Source organism: Salvelinus fontinalis, chromosome 3 (genome assembly GCF_029448725.1).
Source record: "Salvelinus fontinalis isolate EN_2023a chromosome 3, ASM2944872v1, whole genome shotgun sequence".
In the NCBI taxonomy this organism is placed as follows: Eukaryota; Metazoa; Chordata; class Actinopteri; order Salmoniformes; family Salmonidae; genus Salvelinus; species Salvelinus fontinalis.
Genome location: NC_074667.1, coordinates 71,210,513 through 71,230,698, shown reverse-complemented (window position 1 = coordinate 71,230,698; position 20,186 = coordinate 71,210,513). Strand labels below are relative to the sequence as shown.

At 46.4% G+C, this 20,186-nt stretch overlaps 1 protein-coding gene across 3 annotated transcripts in view; it reads left to right on the top strand.

Moving 5' to 3' along the window:
* LOC129851378 (homeodomain-interacting protein kinase 1-like) overlaps positions 1–18,176 on the top strand; it is a 37,640-nt gene extending 19,464 nt beyond the window's left edge. Inside the window, exons 9-17 of one of the 3 annotated variants that reach the window (XM_055917882.1) lie at positions 102–288; positions 4,559–4,677; positions 6,269–6,412; positions 7,452–7,609; positions 7,843–7,947; positions 9,175–9,342; positions 10,030–10,208; positions 10,655–10,776; positions 14,783–18,176. In XM_055917882.1, coding sequence (XP_055773857.1) covers positions 102–288; positions 4,559–4,677; positions 6,269–6,412; positions 7,452–7,609; positions 7,843–7,947; positions 9,175–9,342; positions 10,030–10,208; positions 10,655–10,776; positions 14,783–15,196 — 1,596 coding nt within the window. In that variant the 3' untranslated portion in view covers positions 15,197–18,176. The remainder of the gene's footprint in view (positions 1–101; positions 289–4,558; positions 4,678–6,268; positions 6,413–7,451; positions 7,610–7,842; positions 7,948–9,174; positions 9,343–10,029; positions 10,209–10,654; positions 10,777–14,782) is intronic. The other 2 variants (XM_055917884.1, XM_055917883.1) reach the window with 2 other exon arrangements.
* Positions 18,177–20,186: the final 2,010 nt, after the last annotated feature.

Sequence of the window (20,186 nt, the reverse complement as noted above, 5' to 3'; positions counted from 1 at the left end):
TGGGTGGAACTTCCCTTTTTAAACAGAACAGAATTTTATTCATCACAATGAACCTCTAACTGACTGTGACCCGTATTCTAACTGCTGGACTGTACCACCAGGTGCCGTCAGCAGGGGGAGCTGGTCCTATCCTGAACTACCAGCCAGCCCTCTACCAGCAGGCCACCATCAACATCCCTGGGCTGGCCCAACAGAGTGTCCCCCTGCAGGCTCGCCCCAACGGCCTGGCCTGCCAGACTGAGCCCTTCCAGCAGACTCTGATCGTCTGCCCACCAAACACCATACAGGGTAAAACAGGAACACTTTAGTTACGGTTTCCAAGACACCGATTAAGCCTAGTAACTGTACAGAAAAGCATATTCAATAGAGATTGTCCCTTTTTTTTTTTTTTTTGACCAGCGCTGTTATTAACCAGAATCAAGTTTATTAGGGAATTGAAACTGAAAATATTTTAAACCAGAAAATTTGAGTCGCTAAGAAATTGCATGGTTCAATGTAACAACACAGTAATTATCTATGAATGACTGTATTTTTTTGACGAGAGGGAGTAACATTATTTGTGGTGTAGAGGTTGACACGGGAGTGAAAATCCATTCCTGCCCTGTCTTTTTATTCTGTCCAAATCCTTCAACAGTTCTCCAACCCCAGAACTTTCCTGTCCCGATTTAAAAAAATGACTGCCGTCCCGTGCTCATTATTACATGCATAAATCTGATAATAACTTCCTCCGTTAGCTGCTCGTCAGTCTTTCCCTCGCTGTGCGTGTTGGTAGACAATCATAGACGGGCAATAATCTTCAAAAAAGACATAAAAGTGCCTTCAGAAAGTATTCGTACCACTTGACTTATTCCACGTTGTGTTACAGCTTGAATTCAAAAATGGATTAAATATATTTTTCTTCTTCTCTCACCTATCTACCCACAATGCCCCATAATGACAAAGTGAAAACCTGTTTGTAGAAAATTGTGCGAATCACACCCTGAGTCAATAGTATGTAGAAGCACCTTAGGCAACGATTTAAAACGTCGAGTCATCTTGGGCATGTCTGTATCAGCTTTGCACATCTGGATTTGGGCATTTTCTCCCACACTTCCTTGGGAGATTTTCTCAAGCTTTGGGCCGGGCCACACAAGGACTTTCACATCATTGTTCTGAAGCCAGCGTTGCTTTGGCTGTCTGCTTTGGGTCATTGTCCCGTCGAAACGTAAAATATCCCCCCCCCCCCTCCCCAGTCTAAGTTCGTTTGCACTCTGAAGCAGGTTTTCATCAAGGAGTTGCCTGTATTTGATGAGCTGTGCCTGGTTTTCGCCAGACATTGCGCTTTGCATTCAGGCCAAAGAGTTAAATTTGTATCTCATCAGACCACAGAATCTTTTGCCTTATGCTCTGTCTTTCAGCTGCCTTTTTTTTACCAACTCCAGTCGTGCTGTCGTGTGCCTTTTTCTCAGGAGCGGCTTCTGTCTGGCCAATCCCATAAAACCCAGATTAGTGAAGTGCTGTATAGACTGTTGTCCTTCTGCCAGGTTCTCCCATCTCAGCCAAGGAACTCTGTAGTTTTGGTCAGTGTGTTCATTGGTTTCTTGGTCACCTCCCTGATCAAGGTCCTTCTTGCCCTGATGCTCAGTTTGGTCAGATGGCTAGGCAGTCTGGGTAGTTACATATTTGTTTTTCAATTTCACAATAATAGAGACCACTGGGCTCTTGGAAACGTTCAACACTCTAGAAATAGTTTTATTACCCCTTTCCCCAAATACAGGCTATGCCTCATCACAATTCTATCTCGAGAGATCTACAGACATTTTCTTGGACTTCATGGTATAGTTTCTGCACTGTTAACTGTAGGATCTTATATAGATTATATAGGTGTGGTTCTTATATAGGTGTGGTTCTTTCTACTTCATGTCCAAACAAGTGAATTGGCCACAGGTTGGACTCCAATCAAGTTGTAGTTACATCTCAAGGATGATCAAAGGGAATTGGATGCACCCGAGTTAAATTTGGAGTGCCATAGCAAAGGGTAAAGGAGATTTCTGTATTTCATTTTCAATACATTTGCAAAAATGTAAAAAAAAAGAAAAAAAAGAAAGTGTTTTAACTTTGTCATTATGGGGTATTGTGTGTATTTTATTTCATCCATTTTGAATTCAGGCTGTCTACTTCATGTGGAATAAGTCAAGGCTGTCTACTTCATGTGGAATAAGTCAAGGCTGTCTACTTCATGTGGAATAAGTCAAGGCTGTCTAAATCATGTGGAATAAGTCAAGGCTGTCTAAATCATGTGGAATAAGTCAAGGCTGTCTAAATCATGTGGAATAAGTCAAGGCTGTCTACTTCATGTGGAATAAGTCAAGGCTGTCTAAATCATGTGGAATAAGTCAAGGCTGTCTAAATCATGTGGAATAAGTCAAGGCTGTCTACTTCATGTGGAATAAGTCAAGGCTGTCTACTTCATGTGGAATAAGTCAAGGCTGTCTATTTCATGTGGAATAAGTCAAGGCTGTCTAAATCATGTGGAATAAGTCAAGGCTGTCTAAATCATGTGGAATAAGTCAAGGCTGTCTAAATCATGTTGAATAAGTCAAGGCTGTCTACTTCATGTGGAATAAGTCAAAGGCTGTCTACTTCATGTGGAATAAGTCAAGGCTGTCTATTTCTAATGTTTTAACTTCTAATAGTAACTGTCACCTAAGAGTCAACATATTTATTAGCGTCAGTTCTGCCTGCCAGTAGTAATCGTCTCTGACAGATTGAGAGATTCAAGGAGCTGCCATCGTTAAGTAACAGTCGATGCAACGCATTGAATATCTCCATTCAAAATGAATGTTCTAACTTTGTCAGAGAAGCGTTTCACTGCAGGGCAGTTAAACATCCCACATCGTATGAAGGAATGTGTTCCTACCTGATTTAGGGGACGCAGTGAACAGTTGAGAGTTGGGGCCAATTTCATTGTAAAACTTTTCCTTGGTGTTAAATACAAACTTTAAATGATGGTTCAGATTACAGGATGCCAAGGTCATATTTTTCCATATTCTGTTCCAGTTAAAGGTTTGTTCAGATTCACTTTAGATTGGTGGACCATACTTTTTTTTAATGGCTAGCTCAGAATATGAGCTTTCCAAAAGTTGTTTATATATTATAGAGATCAGTCCTTTCGGAAGCCCAGACCATTTATTTATAAATGGATGTTTCGGGAGTTGGGTTCTTCCAAAGGTCTCCATAGGCCAGCCGAGCTGACCTAAGGTGTAAATATAGAAAAATGGAGTTGCCTGATAATGTGTGTCTTTCAAATCTTTGAATGTTCTCAAACCATTACTGTCCATGATATCGGTAAAGGTACAGAGTCCACATTTGGACCAACATTTGGACCCTTGGGGGGATGCAAAGACTACCCAGTAGATTTCAAGGCATTATTGTGAAATATTGATGCATGGGAAAGCCATTTTCATTCCCATTTGCATTGTTTTAAAAAAAATTTGCGCCAAACATAAACTGTGTGAGTAATAGTAAGCACAAAGCGTAGTTTTACATTGTTTAAAGGATAAGTTGATGAAGACTCTTCCAGGGTAATAGGAGACACCATATGTATTTCCATACTTAGTCAGGGGTTGGAACAATCATGTCTAAACCAATTTTAGGATGGGACGAAATGCTAGTGCCTGGAAACACAATTTGTTTGGTACGGATAGCTGTCCTTCGTCTTTCCCTCTCTTTCCAAGTTTGTTCATTTTATCCTGGCTCTCTACCTTGCTATATTTTGAGACTGCACTATGGATTTAACCCAATAGTCAGAAGGGGGAGACAAGGGATGTACTGAACTACAGAAATTCAGCTGTGGCAATATATTCATTTTGACGGTGCAACGTTGAAAGTCACTGAGCTCTTCAGTACGGGCCATTCTACTGACAATGTTTGTCTATGGAGATTGCATGGCTGTGTGCTTGATTTTATACACCTGTCAGCAACAAGTGCGGCTGAAATAGCCGAATCCACTCATTTGAAGGGGTGTCCACATACTGCTGTATATATAGTGTATCCCCCCTCCCCAGTTTATAACTATTCCTGTACTGCCCGTTCCTGTGGACTGCCTATCCCATTCTGTCCGGTCCCTAGCTTGAGTCTAGAACTTCAGACCCATTCTGTCCGGTCCCTAGCTTGAGTCTAGAACTTCAGTCCCATTCTGTCCGGTCCCTAGCTTGAGTCTAGAACTTCAGTCCCATTCTGTCCGGTCCCTAGCTTGAGTCTAGAACTTCAACCCATTCTGTCCGGTCCCTAGCTTGAGTCTAGAACTTCAGACCCATTCTGTCCGGTCCCTAGCTTGAGTCTAGAACTTCAGTCCCATTCTGTCCGGTCCCTAGCTTGAGTCTAGAACTTCAGTTCCCATTCTGTCCGGTCGCTAGCTTGAGTCTAGAACTTCATCCCCATTCTGTCCGGTCCCTAGCTTGAGTCTAGAACTTCAGTCCCATTCCTGCCAGAATCCCACAAGACCCGCAGGAGTCCTGTTCCCGTGTCAGCCTCTATTGTGTTGGTGGTTACTGATTGGCTGTTCCTCTGTCTGCAGGGCTCCAGTCATCCAATAAGAGCTCTAGTTTCCCAGTGAGGATGGACAGTTCAGTCCCCATAGTGAACCAGAACCAATCAACACAGCCACTGCAGCTGCAGCCTGCCATGCTCACACAGGTACATGTGTGTGTGTGTGTGTGTGTGTTCTCTTTCCTGCCTGGTCTGGCTTCCAGCTGGGTCTCAAACTCCAGCCTCAGTGGCTCAGAACAGAATACCTTTTGAGAGTTAAGGGCTTTCCAGCCAGAAAACAGCCCACCCCTGAGGAGCGGAACAGAGGAGGCCAAAATAGAGCAGATTCATATTTTGTCTGAGCGGCTTTCACGTACATGAGCCCCGCCGATCGCTCCTCTTGGATAGAATTCCGCCCCCTGCCGCCGCTTCAAGCCTGGAAAGCCCTTTAGGCTCATCATGCTGCAGTTTCTCCTCTCCCAGACCTCTGTCAGACCTCTCAGCCTGTTTCTCCTCTCCCAGACCTCTGTCACATCTCTCAGCCATGGATAATCCTGTTTCTCCTCTCCCAGACCTCTCAGACAGTTTCTCCTCTCCCAGACCTCTGTCAGACCTCTCAGCCTGTTTCTCCTCTCCCAGACCTGTGTCACACCTCTCAGCCATGGATCATCATGTTTCTCCTCTCCCAGACTTCTCAGACAGTTTCTCCTCTCCCAGACCTCTGTCAGACCTCTCAGACAGTTTCTCCTCTCCCAGACCTCTGTCAGACCTCTCAGACAGTTTCTCCTCTCCCAGACCTCTGTCAGACCTCTCAGACAGTTTCTCCTCTCCCAGACCTCTGTCAGACCTCTCAGCCTGTTTCTCCTCTCCCAGACCTGTGTCACACCTCTCAGCCATGGATCATCATGTTTCTCCTCTCCCAGACCTCTGTCAGACCTCTCAGACAGTTTCTTCTCTCCCAGACCTCTGTCAGACCTCTCAGACAGTTTCTCCTCTCCCAGACCTCTGTCAGATCTCTGTCAGACCTCTGTCAGACCTCTCAGCCAGTTTCTCCTCTCCCAGACCTCTGTCAGACCTCTCAGACAGTTTCTCCTCTCCCAGACCTCTGTCAGACCTCTGTCAGATCTCTCAGCCATGGATTAGCCAGTTTTTTAAAATCATCTTCATATTGACAACCCAGATCTATCAATCTAACCTCAAACAGTCCACAGTCAACCCACAACCCTGATCAATCTATAGACTAACTTTAGTGTGCTCAATCATCAGTCCACTTCCGCAGGTCTAAAGTAATTAGTATTTGCCACTAAGAGAGGGTATCCTGCCATGAAGTGAGTCGGGACCTTCTGAGTTAACCGTCGTCCTCCTCCACCCCTTCCTCCCCCATCCCCTCCTCCCCCATCCCCTCCTCCCTACACCCTTCCTCCCCCATCCCCTCCTCCCTACACCCTTCCTCCCCCATCCCCTCCTCCCCCATCCCCTCCTCCCTACACCCTTCCTCCCCCATCCCCTCCTCCCTACACCCTTCCTCCCCCGTCCCCTCCTCCCTACACCCTTCCTCCCCCATCCCCTCCTCCCCCATCCCCTCCTCCCTACACCCTTCCTCCCCCATCCCCTCCTCCCTACACCTTTCCTCCCCCATCCCCTCCTCCCTACACCCTTCCTCCCCCATCCCCTCCTCCCTACACCCTTCCTCCCCCATCCCCTCCTCCCTACACCCTTCCTCCCCTATCCCCTCCTCCCTACACCCTTCCTCCCCCAGGGCTCCTGCACACCCCTGATGGTAGCCACCCTCCAACCCAACCCCCCCACAGTAGCAGGGCTAGCCCCCCAGTACTCATTTCTCCTGGGGCTGGGCTGTGGGGCCGGACTCCCCACCCTGCTGGAGCACACTGCCTCTGTGCTGGTAAAACACTTAAATACATACTCTATCATTCATTTTCTCTCTCTGTAGGTCTACTGTGCTGAGGGCATGAAGGCGTGATGATGTGGCTGACTTCTCTGCCTGCTCTTAACTACCTCCTTTCCCCTCTCAAATCAAATTAAATTGTATTTGTCACATGCGCCGAATACAACAGGTGTAGACCTTACAGTGAAATGCTTACTTACAAGCCCTTAACCAACAATGCAGTTTTAAGAATATAACCAACAAGAAATTACAAAAAAAAGTAAGAGATAAGAGCGAAGCGAGAACACCATCGTGTTTGTGAGAGTCTTTCCAGAGAGTGGTCATAATATTTTTTTAGGCCAAACTGCTCGGACGCTACAGACGTCTAGAGATGCGGAAGTTTGACAATGGCGGACGCAGTGGATTGAGATGTGTCCAATGCAAAAAAAAATAAAAATAAAAAACTTATTTCTCTACCGTCAACTTTATCAAGATTGGTGATTATGCTAATTAGATTTCCGTGGGGAAATCGACCTTAAGTGGTTAACGTCATGATATCAACCTGGCCAGATTGTACGACTTGTTTCAGTTCTGTCGTCACATTCTACGATTGGCTTGAGAGGCTACTTTAGCCAACGCTCTGTCAACTGCAGCGGTGTGTTTTGATCGGCGCAGGTTACAGCATCCGCAGCGCCAGCCTGTCTTTGCTTCAGGACAAACGGAAAGTAGGCATCTTTGTGTCTGAACTGTCGCTGTGGTAGAACGTTTTTTTTGTTGCATTTAATCAAAATCCCATCAGGTAGCCTAATTTATGATGTGTGTAGCCTAAACAGGATTATTAGGGAAATCTTTATTCGTGTACAAGCATGTAAACGTTTAAATCAAACCACTACACGATAAAGGCAAAACAATTCTGACACTGCCAGAAACTTTGTCAGAGCCTACGAATGTACTTAGCGGTACTTAAATCGGCAGGCCTAGACCCTGTCACACTGAACGCGCCAAGACGTCTGGAGATCGTTTACGACCAAATATTTTGTGTTGTTTTTCTCTGTAGCAGGCCTGGCCAGCCGGTACCCAGCAGATCCTGATCCCGTCGTCATGGCAGCAGGTTCCGGGTGTGGCCATCCACGGCTCCACCCACCAGACGGTTGTCACGGAGTCTCCCGTGGAGACACTCCTTCCGGACACAGCCCAGCAGACACACAGCTGGAGGTAGGGTCATCACCATGGTTACATAGCTGTCTGTTAGCTCAGAAATCAAAGAGTCCGTCAGAAAACAAGTCTTACCCAGATCACTTCACAGGATAACTATCCCAGAAAAAAGAGAAACAGACCTGGGTTTCTGAAAAATTGATTCAAATACTTTATCTGTACCTGTTTGAGTTTGCCTGGTTTAATAGACATGGGAAATGTACAAAAACTGCAAATCGTGTGTGTGTGTGTAGGGGATCTCAGTACAGCGGAGTGCTGCAGCAGAACCTTGGGGTTAATTCGAGGAGCAGAGCGAGGAAGAGGGCTAAGGGTGGTCGTGGCAACAGCAGGACCACCAGGTACGACTGACTGGAAGAGAAGGAACTGAATGAATAGTGGCACAACAACTAGTTACAGTTATCAACTACACTGAACAAAACATGTAAATGGAACACGCAACAATTTCAACAATTTTACTGAGTTACAATTCATATCAGGAAATCAATCAATTTAAATAAATAAATGAGGCCCTAATCTATGGATTTCACATGACTGAGTGTGGCCATGGGTGGGCCTGGGAGGGCGTAGGCTCAGCCACTGGGGAGCCAGGCCCAGCCAATCAGAATCCGTTTTCCCCCACAAAAAGGGTTTTATTACAGACAGAAATACTCCTCAGTTTTATCAGCTGTCTGATTGGCTGGTCTCAGACCATCCCGCAGGTGAAGAAGCCGGATGTGGAGGTCCTGGGCTGGCGTGGTTACATGTGGTCTGCGGTTGTGAGGCCGGTTGGACGTACTGCCAAATTCTTTAAATGATGTTGGTGGCGGCTTATGGTAGAGAAATTAACATTAAATTCTCCGGCAACAGCTCTGGTGGACATTCCTGCAGTCAGCATGCCAATTGCACACTCCCTCAAAACTCGAGACATCTGTGGCATTGTGTGACAAAACTGCACATTTTAGAGGGGCATTTTATTGTTCCCAGCACAAGGTGCACCTGTGTAATGATCATGCTGTTTTAATCAGCTTCTCACACATGTTAGGTGGATGGATTATCTTGGCAAAGGAGAAATGTTAACGAACGAGGATGTAAAAAAATTGTGAACAACATTTGAGAGAAATAAGCTTTTTTTGTGAGTTTTGAACATTTTTGGGATGTTTTAATTTCAGGGACCAACACTTTACATGTTGCATTTTTATATTTTTGTTCAGTGTAGTAGCTGGTTAGGCCCATCAACTAGTAACGTGTAATAACTAGTAACAGCTGGAAAAGTTACGTTTTCAGGGACTCCACAAATGTGTTTTGCTTCCTGACTGAATGTCTTCGTCCTTGAAATCAGGAATAGTAAAGGTGTGTAACTATTTTTTTTAATTTTTTAATTTAACCCTTATTTTAACCAGGTAAAGTTGACTGAGAACACATTCTCATTTACAGCAACGACCTGGGGAATAGTTACAGGGGGGAGGAGGTGGGATGAATGAGCCAATTGGAGGCTGGGAATGATTAGGTGACCATGATGGTATGATTGGGAATGAGGCCAGATTGGGAATACTAAATTTGTTTCTTTGCCGTGCGCGTTTGTCCAGGCGTGTGTCCGGTGTATCCCTAATCACCAACGCCGTGCTGACTCCGCCCATCTGCAGCGTGGCGTCTCTCTCTCAGCCAATCATCATCTCGGACACTCCCAGCCCGGCGGGCAGCGTCATCACCATCCACTCAGACGGGGAGGACGAGAGGAAGTTCCACCCCGCCAGGTGTGTCTCGTCTCCCATCCAATCATCAACAACTGTAGCAGTTGGGCCGCCGCTTTAAGTGAATAGTTCTAGACGATATAGACGGTCTGTAGTTGCTAACTAATCTGTTGATTAGTAGTCCTTACTGCTATTAGCCAATAGAAACACATTGAATAACAGATTGACCTTACTGCTATTAGCCAATAGAAACACATTGAATAACAGTCCTTACTGCTATTAGCCAATAGAAACACATTGAATAACAGATAGTCCTTACTGCTATTAGCCAATAGAAACACATTGAATAACAGATAGTCCTTACTGCTATTAGCCAATAGAAACACATTGAATAACAGACAGTCATTACTGCTATTAGCCAATAGAAACACATTGAATAACAGATAGTCCTTACTGCTATTAGCCAATAGAAACACATTGACTACATGGACGAAAGCATCTAAATGAAATTTGTTCTGAAGTGTTTGTTCTACATCTGAGAAATATAAGAGAGATCAGAAAACCTACTTTTTGTTTCTGTATTTAAATCTCTAAACGTATGAAACCCTGTAGGAACTGCTGATGTGAATGGACTAGGAAGTGATGATCCTCTCTACCACCAATACCATCTGTCTTTAATTTCTTGTTAGTATCTAATGTATCTGCCGACTGTTTGTTTCTGTCTAATGTATGTGTGTGATTGTGAACCAGCTGTGGTCCGGCTCAGAGGACTAACGTGATCAGCTGTTTGACGGTTCACGACTCTGACTCCTCTACGACCAGCCCCCTCACCCCCCTCCCCCGCACACACCTCCCTGGAGGGGGGACGTCTAGAGGCAAGTCACTGGCCGTGGTCGCACCGTCTGTAAAGACCCAGCCGACTGAGACAGGTGACAGGGCTCACACACAAATACACACACACAAATACACACACACACACACACACACACTGTACACAAATACACACACGCACACACACTGTACACAAATACACACACGCACACACACTGTACACAAACACACACACACACACTGTACACAAACACACACACTGTACACAAACACACACACAGTACACAAACACACACACAAACACACAGTACACAAATAGAGAATGGTTTAAAACCAGTTTGAGGGTGAAAATAATTTGATTATTATTTGTGTATTGCAAATGTTTTTTGTTGTTGCATATACCAGCTGCCCTTGAGATGCCCTCGGAGAGTGAGGTCACGGCCAAGCTCACGGGCACATTGACAGATTTTCACTTTGTCGGCTCTGGGTTTTGAACTAGCGACCTTTCGGTTACTGACCGTCCTTCTTCCCGGTTGGTTTCCAGTGCAACCCCAGAGTTCCTACATCAAGCACAAGCTGGCCAATCGGCATCCCTGTAGCTCTGGAGACGGCAGCAACCGCCATAGGCTAGTCCCCAGCCAATCACATCCTCTCAACCTCAGCCAGGTGAGTCCGCCAGCCAATAGCATTCTCTTTTACTAGTGAATATTTCACATTACAGGGGCATGTAGGGCCCGATAAAATCTGCGTTGCAGACGGAGAAGGGGAGGGGTTTGTCTCTACATCAACAATAATTGGTTGCTGAGTCGAGCGGAGTGTCGACCTATTGTTCACCCGTCTCGGGAATACCTGATGGTCAAATGCCGACCCTTCTACCTCCTGAGGGAGTTTACATCTGTTATCATGACTGTTGTATAAATTCCACCTCGGGACAAGAAAAATAAGATGACACTTAACCATAAGATGGCACTTAACCAACTGTACGAGGCTATAAACAAGAAGGAAAACTTGCACCCGGAGTCTGCTGATCTGGTTGCCGGCCATTTTAATTCCTCGTCATTAAGAAACGTGATGTCCAACTTCCTTCGCCACTAGGGGGCGATAAAGTCCTAGACCACGGTTACTCTACCCACAAAAAAAGCATACAAGGCAGTCCCTCTTCCCTCATTCTGCAAATCAGATCCATACTCCTGCTTCCTGTTTACATGTAGAAGCTCAAACAAGAAGGTATCCGTGACTCGCTCTGTTGAGAAATGGTCATCCGTGACTCGCTCTGTTGAGAAATGGTCATCCGTGACTCGCTCTGTTGAGAAATGGTCATCCGTGACTCGCTCTGTTGAGAAATGGTCATCTGTGACTCGCTCTGTTGAGAAATGGTCATCTGTGACTCGCTCTGTTGAGAAATGGTCATCTGTGACTCGCTCTGTTGAGAAATGGTCATCCGTGACTCGCTCTGTTGAGAAATGGTCATCCGTGACTCGCTCTGTTGAGAAATGGTCATCCGTGACTCGCTCTGTTGAGAAATGGTCATCCGTGACTCGCTCTGTTGAGAAATGGTCATCAGTGACTCGCTCTGTTGAGAAATGGTCATCTGTGACTCGCTCTGTTGAGAAATGGTCATCCGTGACTCGCTCTGTTGAGAAATGGTCATCCGTGACTCGCTCTGTTGAGAAATGGTCATCCGTGACTCGCTCTGTTGAGAAATGGTTACCCGTGACTCGCTCTGTTGAGAAATGGTCATCCGTGACTCGCCTTGTTGAGAAATGGTCATCCGTGACTCGCCTTGTTGAGAAATGGTCATCCGTGACTCGCTCTGTTGAGAAATGGTCATCTGTGACTCGCTCTGTTGAGAAATGGTCATCTGTGACTCGCTCTGTTGAGAAATGGTCATCCGTGACTCGCTCTGTTGAGAAATGGTCACCCGTGACTCGCTCTGTTGAGAAATGGTCACCCGTGACTCGCTCTGTTGAGAAATGGTCATCCGTGACTCGCCTTGTTGAGAAATGGTCATCCGTGACTCGCCTTGTTGAGAAATGGTCATCCGTGACTCGCTCTGTTGAGAAATGGTCACCCGTGACTCGCTCTGTTGAGAAATGGTCATCCGTGACTCGCCTTGTTGAGAAATGGTCATCCGTGACTCGCCTTGTTGAGAAATGGTCATCCGTGACTCGCTCTGTTGAGAAATGGTCATCCGTGACTCGCTCTGTTGAGAAATGGTCATCTGTGACTCGCTCTGTTGAGAAATGGTCATCTGTGACTCGCTCTGTTGAGAAATGGTCATCTGTGACTCGCTCTGTTGAGAAATGGTCATCCGTGACTCGCTCTGTTGAGAAATGGTCATCCGTGACTCGCTCTGTTGAGAAATGGTCATCCGTGACTCGCCCTGTTGAGAAATGGTCATCCGTGACTCGCCCTGTTGAGAAATGGTCATCCGTGACTCGCCTTGTTGAGAAATGGTCATCCGTGACTCGCTCTGTTGAGAAATGGTCATCCGTGACTCGCTCTGTTGAGAAATGGTCATCTGTGACCCGCTCTGTTGAGAAATGGTCATCTGTGACTCGCTCTGTTGAGAAATGGTCATCTGTGACTCGCTCTGTTGAGAAATGGTCATCCGTGACTCGCTCTGTTGAGAAATGGTCATCTGTGACTCGCTCTTTTGAGAAATGGTCATCTGTGACTCGCTCTGTTGTGAAATGGTCATCTGTGACTCGCTCTGTTGAGAAATGGTCATCCGTGACTCGCTCTGTTGAGAAATGGTCATCCGTGACTCGCTCTGTTGAGAAATGGTCATCTGTGACTCGCTCTGTTGAGAAATGGTCATCCGTGACTCGCTCTGTTGAGAAATGGTCATCCGTGACTCGCTCTGTTGAGAAATGGTCATCTGTGACTCGCTCTGTTGAGAAATGGTCATCCGTGACTCGCTCTGTTGAGAAATGGTCATCTGTGACTCGCTCTGTTGAGAAATGGTCATCACAAAACAGGACCGCTTTGCTAGCGTTGATTGGAGTATGTTTCGAGACTCCACCGATAACGTCAACGAGCCTCTGTCATCGGCTTCATTAGAAAATGCATCATCGACGTTGTCCCCACAGTGAAGGTTCACTGCTTCTCCAATCAAAAGCCCTGAGGTTAACACAGAGGTTGGCGCTAAACTAAAGGACATGGCTACAGCTGTAACATGGCTACCATACACACACAGCTATCACAGACAACTCTAAGGCTATGGCCAGTTCTACAGCTGTAACATTGAGAGCATCTTGACTGGCTGCATCACTGCCTGGTATGGCAATAGCACCGCTCTCGATCGCATGGTGCTACAGTGGGTGGTGCGGACAGCCCAGTACATCACTGGGTCCGAGCTCCCTGCCATCCAGGACCTCTATATCAGGTGGTGCGGACAGCCCAGTACATCACTGGGTCCGAGCTCCCTGCCATCCAGGACCTCTATATCAGGTGGTGCAGACAGCCCAGTACATCACTGGGGCCGAGCTCCCTGCCATTCAGGACCTCTATATCAGGTGGTGCAGACAGCCCAGTACATCACTGGGTCCGAGCTCATCACTGGGTCCGAGCTCCCTGCCATCCAGGACCTCTATATCAGGTGGTGGTGCGGACAGCCCAGTACATCACTGGGTCCGAGCTCCCTGCCATCCAGGACCTCTATACCAGGTGGTGGTGCGGACAGCCCAGTACATCACTGGGTCCGAGCTCCCTGCCATCCAGGACCTCTATACCAGGTGGTGGTGCGGACAGCCCAGTACATCACTGGGTCCGAGCTCCCTGCCATCCAGGACCTCTATACCAGGTGGTGGTGCGGACAGCCCAGTACATCACTGGGTCCGAGCTCCCTGCCATCCAGGACCTCTATACCAGGTGGTGGTGCGGACAGCCCAGTACATCACTGGGTCCGAGCTCCCTGCCATCCAGGACCTCTATACCAGGTGGTGGTGCGGACGGCACCAGTACATCACTGGGTCCGAGCTCCCTGCCATCCGGGACCTCTATATATCAGGCGGTGTGAACGGAAGGTTCCGGATAATCGTTAGACTCCAGTCACCCAAGCCACAGAGTGTTCTCAATTCTCTATCCTACTTACAAAGCATGTAGAGGTCTGTAATTTTTATCATAGGTACACTTCAACTGTGAGAGACGGAATCTAAAACAAAAATCCAGAAAATCACATTGGATGATTTTTAAGTAATTAATTTGCATTTTATTGCATGACATAAGTATTTGATACATCAGAAATCACATGAGCGCAATCACATGAGCGCTACAGAAATACTACTAACCAAGACTCTGACTGGTGCACAGTGGAATTATAGAGTAACTACACCCCAAAATTGACATGTCTATTATCCCCAGACCTCAAAAGTAGTATCTTGATGTGGTTTAAGCATTGTTGTGGACTTAAATCCTCCCATTTTGGGGGGGGGGGGGTTTGCTATTTAAGTGTGCTTTTTAAAGCAAAAAACTGAAACCTGGAAAAAACAAAATGGAGAATTCCCAGAATGTATAGGGCTCTTGGGATTTTCAAGAGGGTGCAACCTTCAGATAAAGTATAGACAGAAATGTGTAGTACTATATTATTGTCTATTTGTGTCTTGTTGCTTGATGTGTGAAATATTGTAATGGACAATAACATTTTCTATTCTATTGTTGTTTTTTACAGCCTGTAGTCTCGTCCTCTTCGTCCCAGGACCGTTCCCACGGCAAACTGCGTCGCCGGGCAACCTACCCCCCCGGCCCCAACTCCCACTACACCTTCCAGGAAGTGTCCTCTCTAAGCTCTGCCCCTAGTCTATACACCTTCCCTGCGTCCGCTGCGTTAGCCTCTGCCTCCCAGCTCCTGGTGCGTGGCCACCCGTCCACCTATGCCCCACCCACCGTCCCTTGCGGTACCTCGGGATTGGCCCGGAGGGATGCAGGAAGCAGGAAGGAGTCTTCGGTGGGGGTGGTGATGGGTCTTCCTGCAGTTTATCAACACCAGTTTACTGCTGGATCCCTTAGTGTCACGCCACGTGCTGAGACCTACAGCGCATACCAGCTCAGCCCTCGACGGCTGGGACAGTACCCCTACTTATGATGAGAGATGATACTGGATGTAGAGAGGGGGATGGGCACGGGTGGGAGCGCTGATGAGTAGAACTATGGCCCCCCTCACACCGACGTATTCACACACACACACTGAAGAGGCAGTAAGTCCCACGGCTTCACCATGTGGATGAATCTGGGCGAGGTTGGGAAGGAGACAGGAAGGGGGTAACAAATTAACATTTGCACTACTGCATTTGATGTACTCAAACTGGTTTAACTTTCCCACCTATTTTAGTACATTTAAAAAAAAAACACTCTGGATATTATTATTTAATATTGTAGTTATTTCTTTTCCCAGCAGGGGAAAAAAAGGTGTAATTGTTTTGTTTAATCCCTGTTTTAATTGGATGCGGAATTAGTTATTGTGGTGATAGACCAGATATATTATGTATTGTGTTCATGAAAAAAAGGCTTTTATGTTTTAAAAGGGTGCTAGTCTCGTTCTCTAGTGGTGTAGTCAGTCAGCTGAAACATACAGAGCACTGCAGATGGAAACACGGGTTTCTATACCGTACATATAACATGTATGGCTCTGGCATGCCTCTGTATTCTACATGGCAGAAATGTACGATGTATAACAGATATGCTGGTCATTGTGCATTCTGTAACGTTAGTCTCCTGAATAGGCACTCGCTGTTGTTTCCTTACATTAGGAGATCCTAGCTATTAGCTAACCTAAAGGTGGTCATTGTTTATAGCACGGCACGCTAGAGAGATGCTAGCTATTAGCTAACCTAAAGGTGGTCATTGTTTATAGCACGGCACGCTAGAGAGATGCTAGCTATTAGCTAACCTAAAGGTGGTCATTGTTTATAGCACGGCACGCTAGAGAGATGCTAGCTATTAGCTAACCTAAAGGTGGTCATTGTTTATAGCACGGCACGCTAGAGAGATGCTAGCTATTAGCTAACCTAAAGGTGGTCATTGTTTATAGCACGGCACGCTAGAGAGATGCTAGCTATTAGCTAACCTAAAGGTGGTCATTGTTTATAGCACGGCACGCTAGAGAGATGCTAGCTATTAGCTAACCTAAAGGTGGTCATTGTTTATAGCACGGCACGCTAGAGAGATGCTAGCTATTAGCTAACCTAAAGGTGGTCATTGTTTATAGCACGGCACGCTAGAGAGATGCTAGCTATTAGCTAACCTAAAGGTGGTCATTGTTTATAGCACGGCACGCTAGAGAGATGCTAGCTATTAGCTAACCTAAAGGTGGTCATTGTTTATAGCACGGCACGCTAGAGAGATGCTAGCTATTAGCTAACCTAAAGGTGGTCATTGTTTATAGCACGGCACGCTAGAGAGATGCTAGCTATTAGCTAACCTAAAGGTGGTCATTGTTTATAGCACGGCACGCTAGAGAGATGCTAGCTATTAGCTAACCTAAAGGTGGTCATTGTTTATAGCACGGCACGCTAGAGAGATGCTAGCTATTAGCTAACCTAAAGGTGGTCATTGTTTATAGCACGGCACGCTAGAGAGATGCTAGCTATTAGCTAACCTAAAGGTGGTCATTGTTTATAGCACGGCACGCTAGAGAGATGCTAGCTATTAGCTAACCTAAAGGTGGTCATTGTTTATAGCACGGCACGCTAGAGAGATGCTAGCTATTAGCTAACCTAAAGGTGGTCATTGTTTATAGCACGGCACGCTAGAGAGATGCTAGCTATTAGCTAACCTAAAGGTGGTCATTGTTTATAGCACGGCACGCTAGAGAGATGCTAGCTATTAGCTAACCTAAAGGTGGTCATTGTTTATAGCACGGCACGCTAGAGAGATGCTAGCTATTAGCTAACCTAAAGGTGGTCATTGTCTGTAGCACGGCACGCTAGAGAGATGCTAGCTATTAGCTAACCTAAAGGTGGTCATTGTCTGTAGCACGGCACGCTAGAGAGATGCTAGCTATTAGCTAACCTAAACAAGTTCTAAAGGTGATCCTAGTATATTTTAGCATGGCAGACTTGCTCGAGATGTTAGCTATTAGCTAACCCAGGTATGGGCAACTGGCGTTCATGCAGCCTTTTGTAGGCCTGCAGACTGATTTCACCGACAGACACAAAGGAACTCAGTTGGCGTCTCAACTTACTGTTGAGTTAAATTAATACCTTTACTTACCTGTTTTCTTTATTGTGAGTTTGTTTAAATTATGTTTTGTCGATAATGTGAGCTGTCGGGGGAGAGAGAGAATGTTGTTCCACTTAACTCATGAGTCTGCTGTACATGTATGTAGTCATGGTAACGATGTAGTCAATTCTGTCACAGCCTGGTAACGATGTAGTCAATTCTGCCACAGCCTGGTAACGATGTAGTCAATTCTGTCACAGCCTGGTAACGATGTAGTCAATTCTGCCACAGCCTGGTAACGATGTAGTCAATTCTGTCACAGCCTGGTAACGATGTAGTCAATTCTGTCACAGCCTGGTAACGATGTAGTCAATTCTGCCACAGCCTGGTAACGATGTAGTTTATTCTGCCATAGCCTGGTAACGATGTAGTCTATTCTGTCACAGCCTGGTAACGATGTAGTCTATTCTGTCACAGCCTGGTAAAGACACTATTATCTTCACACCACCATAGCTGGGTTCAAATACTTTTAAAGGGTTTGCACTTGTATGGCTTTTTCTATTGGTTCCGTTGCAACAAGGCCCAGTCAATTAAGCACAGTTTTAAATTATTTCAAATAGTATTTAAGCATAGCTCACTCTGAGAGTTTTTATATTTTTTCTGACTGTGATTGTAGAATGTATTTATGAGGCTGAAAGATAAGTCACAGCCAGAAATGACTTTAGAAACTCAATTAATTTGCAAACAGGACTTTTATGGGAAACGATTTGGTTCATTTTGTTCTCCTCTGTTTTTAAAGTGCACAATGTATTTAGTAATCAAGTTATTGGTGAGGATAATGTCAACCCAAATCAATCCACAACAACACAACCACTGTTTTCAAATAAATGAACCATATGTCCTCATGTCTTGACTCTTTATTCTAAAGAATGATAACCGATCACTGATCATGTTGAATGTCCGCTATTTTCAACCCACTGCTACTTTTATCTGATTCATCTTAAAAACTCTAAAGTCTGTGATTCGAAAAACAACAAATGCCCAACCGCCACTTGATAATATCAAATTCAGTATAGAGCCTGTTGGGCTGTGGAGTCTGGCCGTTGGGCTGTGGAGTCTGGCCGTTGGGCTGTGGAGTCTGGCCGTTGGGCTGTGGAGTCTGGCCGTTGGGCTGTGGAGTCTGGCTGTTGGGCTGTGGACGCTGAATAGCCTGAAGCCACGGGGCTCTTCTCCCACGCTGAATAGCCTGAAGTCACAGGGCTCTTCTCCCACGCTGAATAGCCTGAAGCCATGGGGCTCTTCTCCCACGCTGAATAGCCTGAAGTCACGGGGCTCTTCTCCCACGCTGAATAGCCTGAAGTCACAGGGCTCTTCTCCCACACTGAATAGCCTGAAGTCACAGGGCTCTTCTCCCACGCTGAATAGCCTGAAGCCACGGGGCTCTTCTCCCACGCTGAATAGCCTGAAGCCATGGGGCTCTTCTCCCACGCTGAATAGCCTGAAGTCACGGGGCTCTTCTCCCACGCTGAATAGCCTGAAGTCACAGGGCTCTTCTCCCACGCTGAATAGCCTGAAGTCACAGGGCTCTTCTCCCACGCTGAATAGCCTGAAGTCACAGGGCTCTTCTCCCACGCTGAATAGCCTGAAGTCACAGGGCTCTTCTCCCACGCTGAATAGCCTGAAGTCACGGGGCTCTTCTCCCACGCTGAATAGCCTGAAGTCACAGGGCTCTTCTCCCACGCTGAATAGCCTGAAGCCACGGGGCTCTTCTCCCACGCTGAATAGCCTGAAGTCACAGGCCTCTTCTCCCACGCTGAATAGCCTGAAGTCACAGGCCTCTTCTCCCACGCTGAATAGCCTGAAGCCACGGGGCTCTTCTCCCACGCTGAATAGCCTGAAGTCACGGGGCTCTTCTCCCACGCTGAATAGCCTGAAGCCACGGGGCTCTTCTCCCACGCTGAATAGCCTGAAGTCACAGGCCTCTTCTCCCACGCTGAATAGCCTGAAGCCACGGGGCTCTTCTCCCACGCTGAATAGCCTGAAGTCACGGGGCTCTTCTCCCACGCTGAATAGCCTGAAGTCACAGGGCTCTTCTCCCACGCTGAATAGCCTGAAGTCACAGGGCTCTTCTCCCACGCTGAATAGCCTGAAGTCACAGGGCTCTTCTCCCACGCTGAATAGCCTGAAGCCACGGGGCTCTTCTCCCACGCTGAATAGCCTGAAGTCACAGGCCTCTTCTCCCACGCTGAATAGCCTGAAGCCACGGGGCTCTTCTCCCACGCTGAATAGCCTGAAGTCACAGGGCTCTTCTCCCACGCTCTATTTCCCTACCTCGGAGCATTGCGATCCATAGGTCTGTATTTTTGACCTGGTTACAACACAGCAGCTTTTCGGGATGCTCTGTTTTCTCTGTACAGCTAAAAAAACAAAAAGTTTCCACCAATATCCAGCAACTTCACACAGCAATAGAAGAGGAGTGGGACAACATTCCACAGGCCACAATCAACATCCTGATCAAATCTGTGCATAGGAGATGTGTCACGCTGCATGAGGCAAATGGTGGTCACACCAGATATTGACTGGTTTTCTGATCCACGACCCTACTTTTTTTTTTTAAGGTATCTGTGACCAAAAGAGGCATATCTGTATTCCCAGTCATGTGAAATCCATAGATTAGGGACTAATGAATTTATTTCAATTCACTGATTCCTTTATATGAACTGTAACTCAATAAAATCTTTGAAATTGTTGCATTTATATTTTTGTTCAGTGTAAACGGGCCTTGATTGGGAGTTTCATAGGGCAGCGCACAATTGGCCCAGCATCATCTGGGTTTGGCACATGTAGGCTGTCATTGTAAATAAGAACTTGTTCTTAACTGACTTGCCTAGTTAAATAATGGTTACATTTAAAAT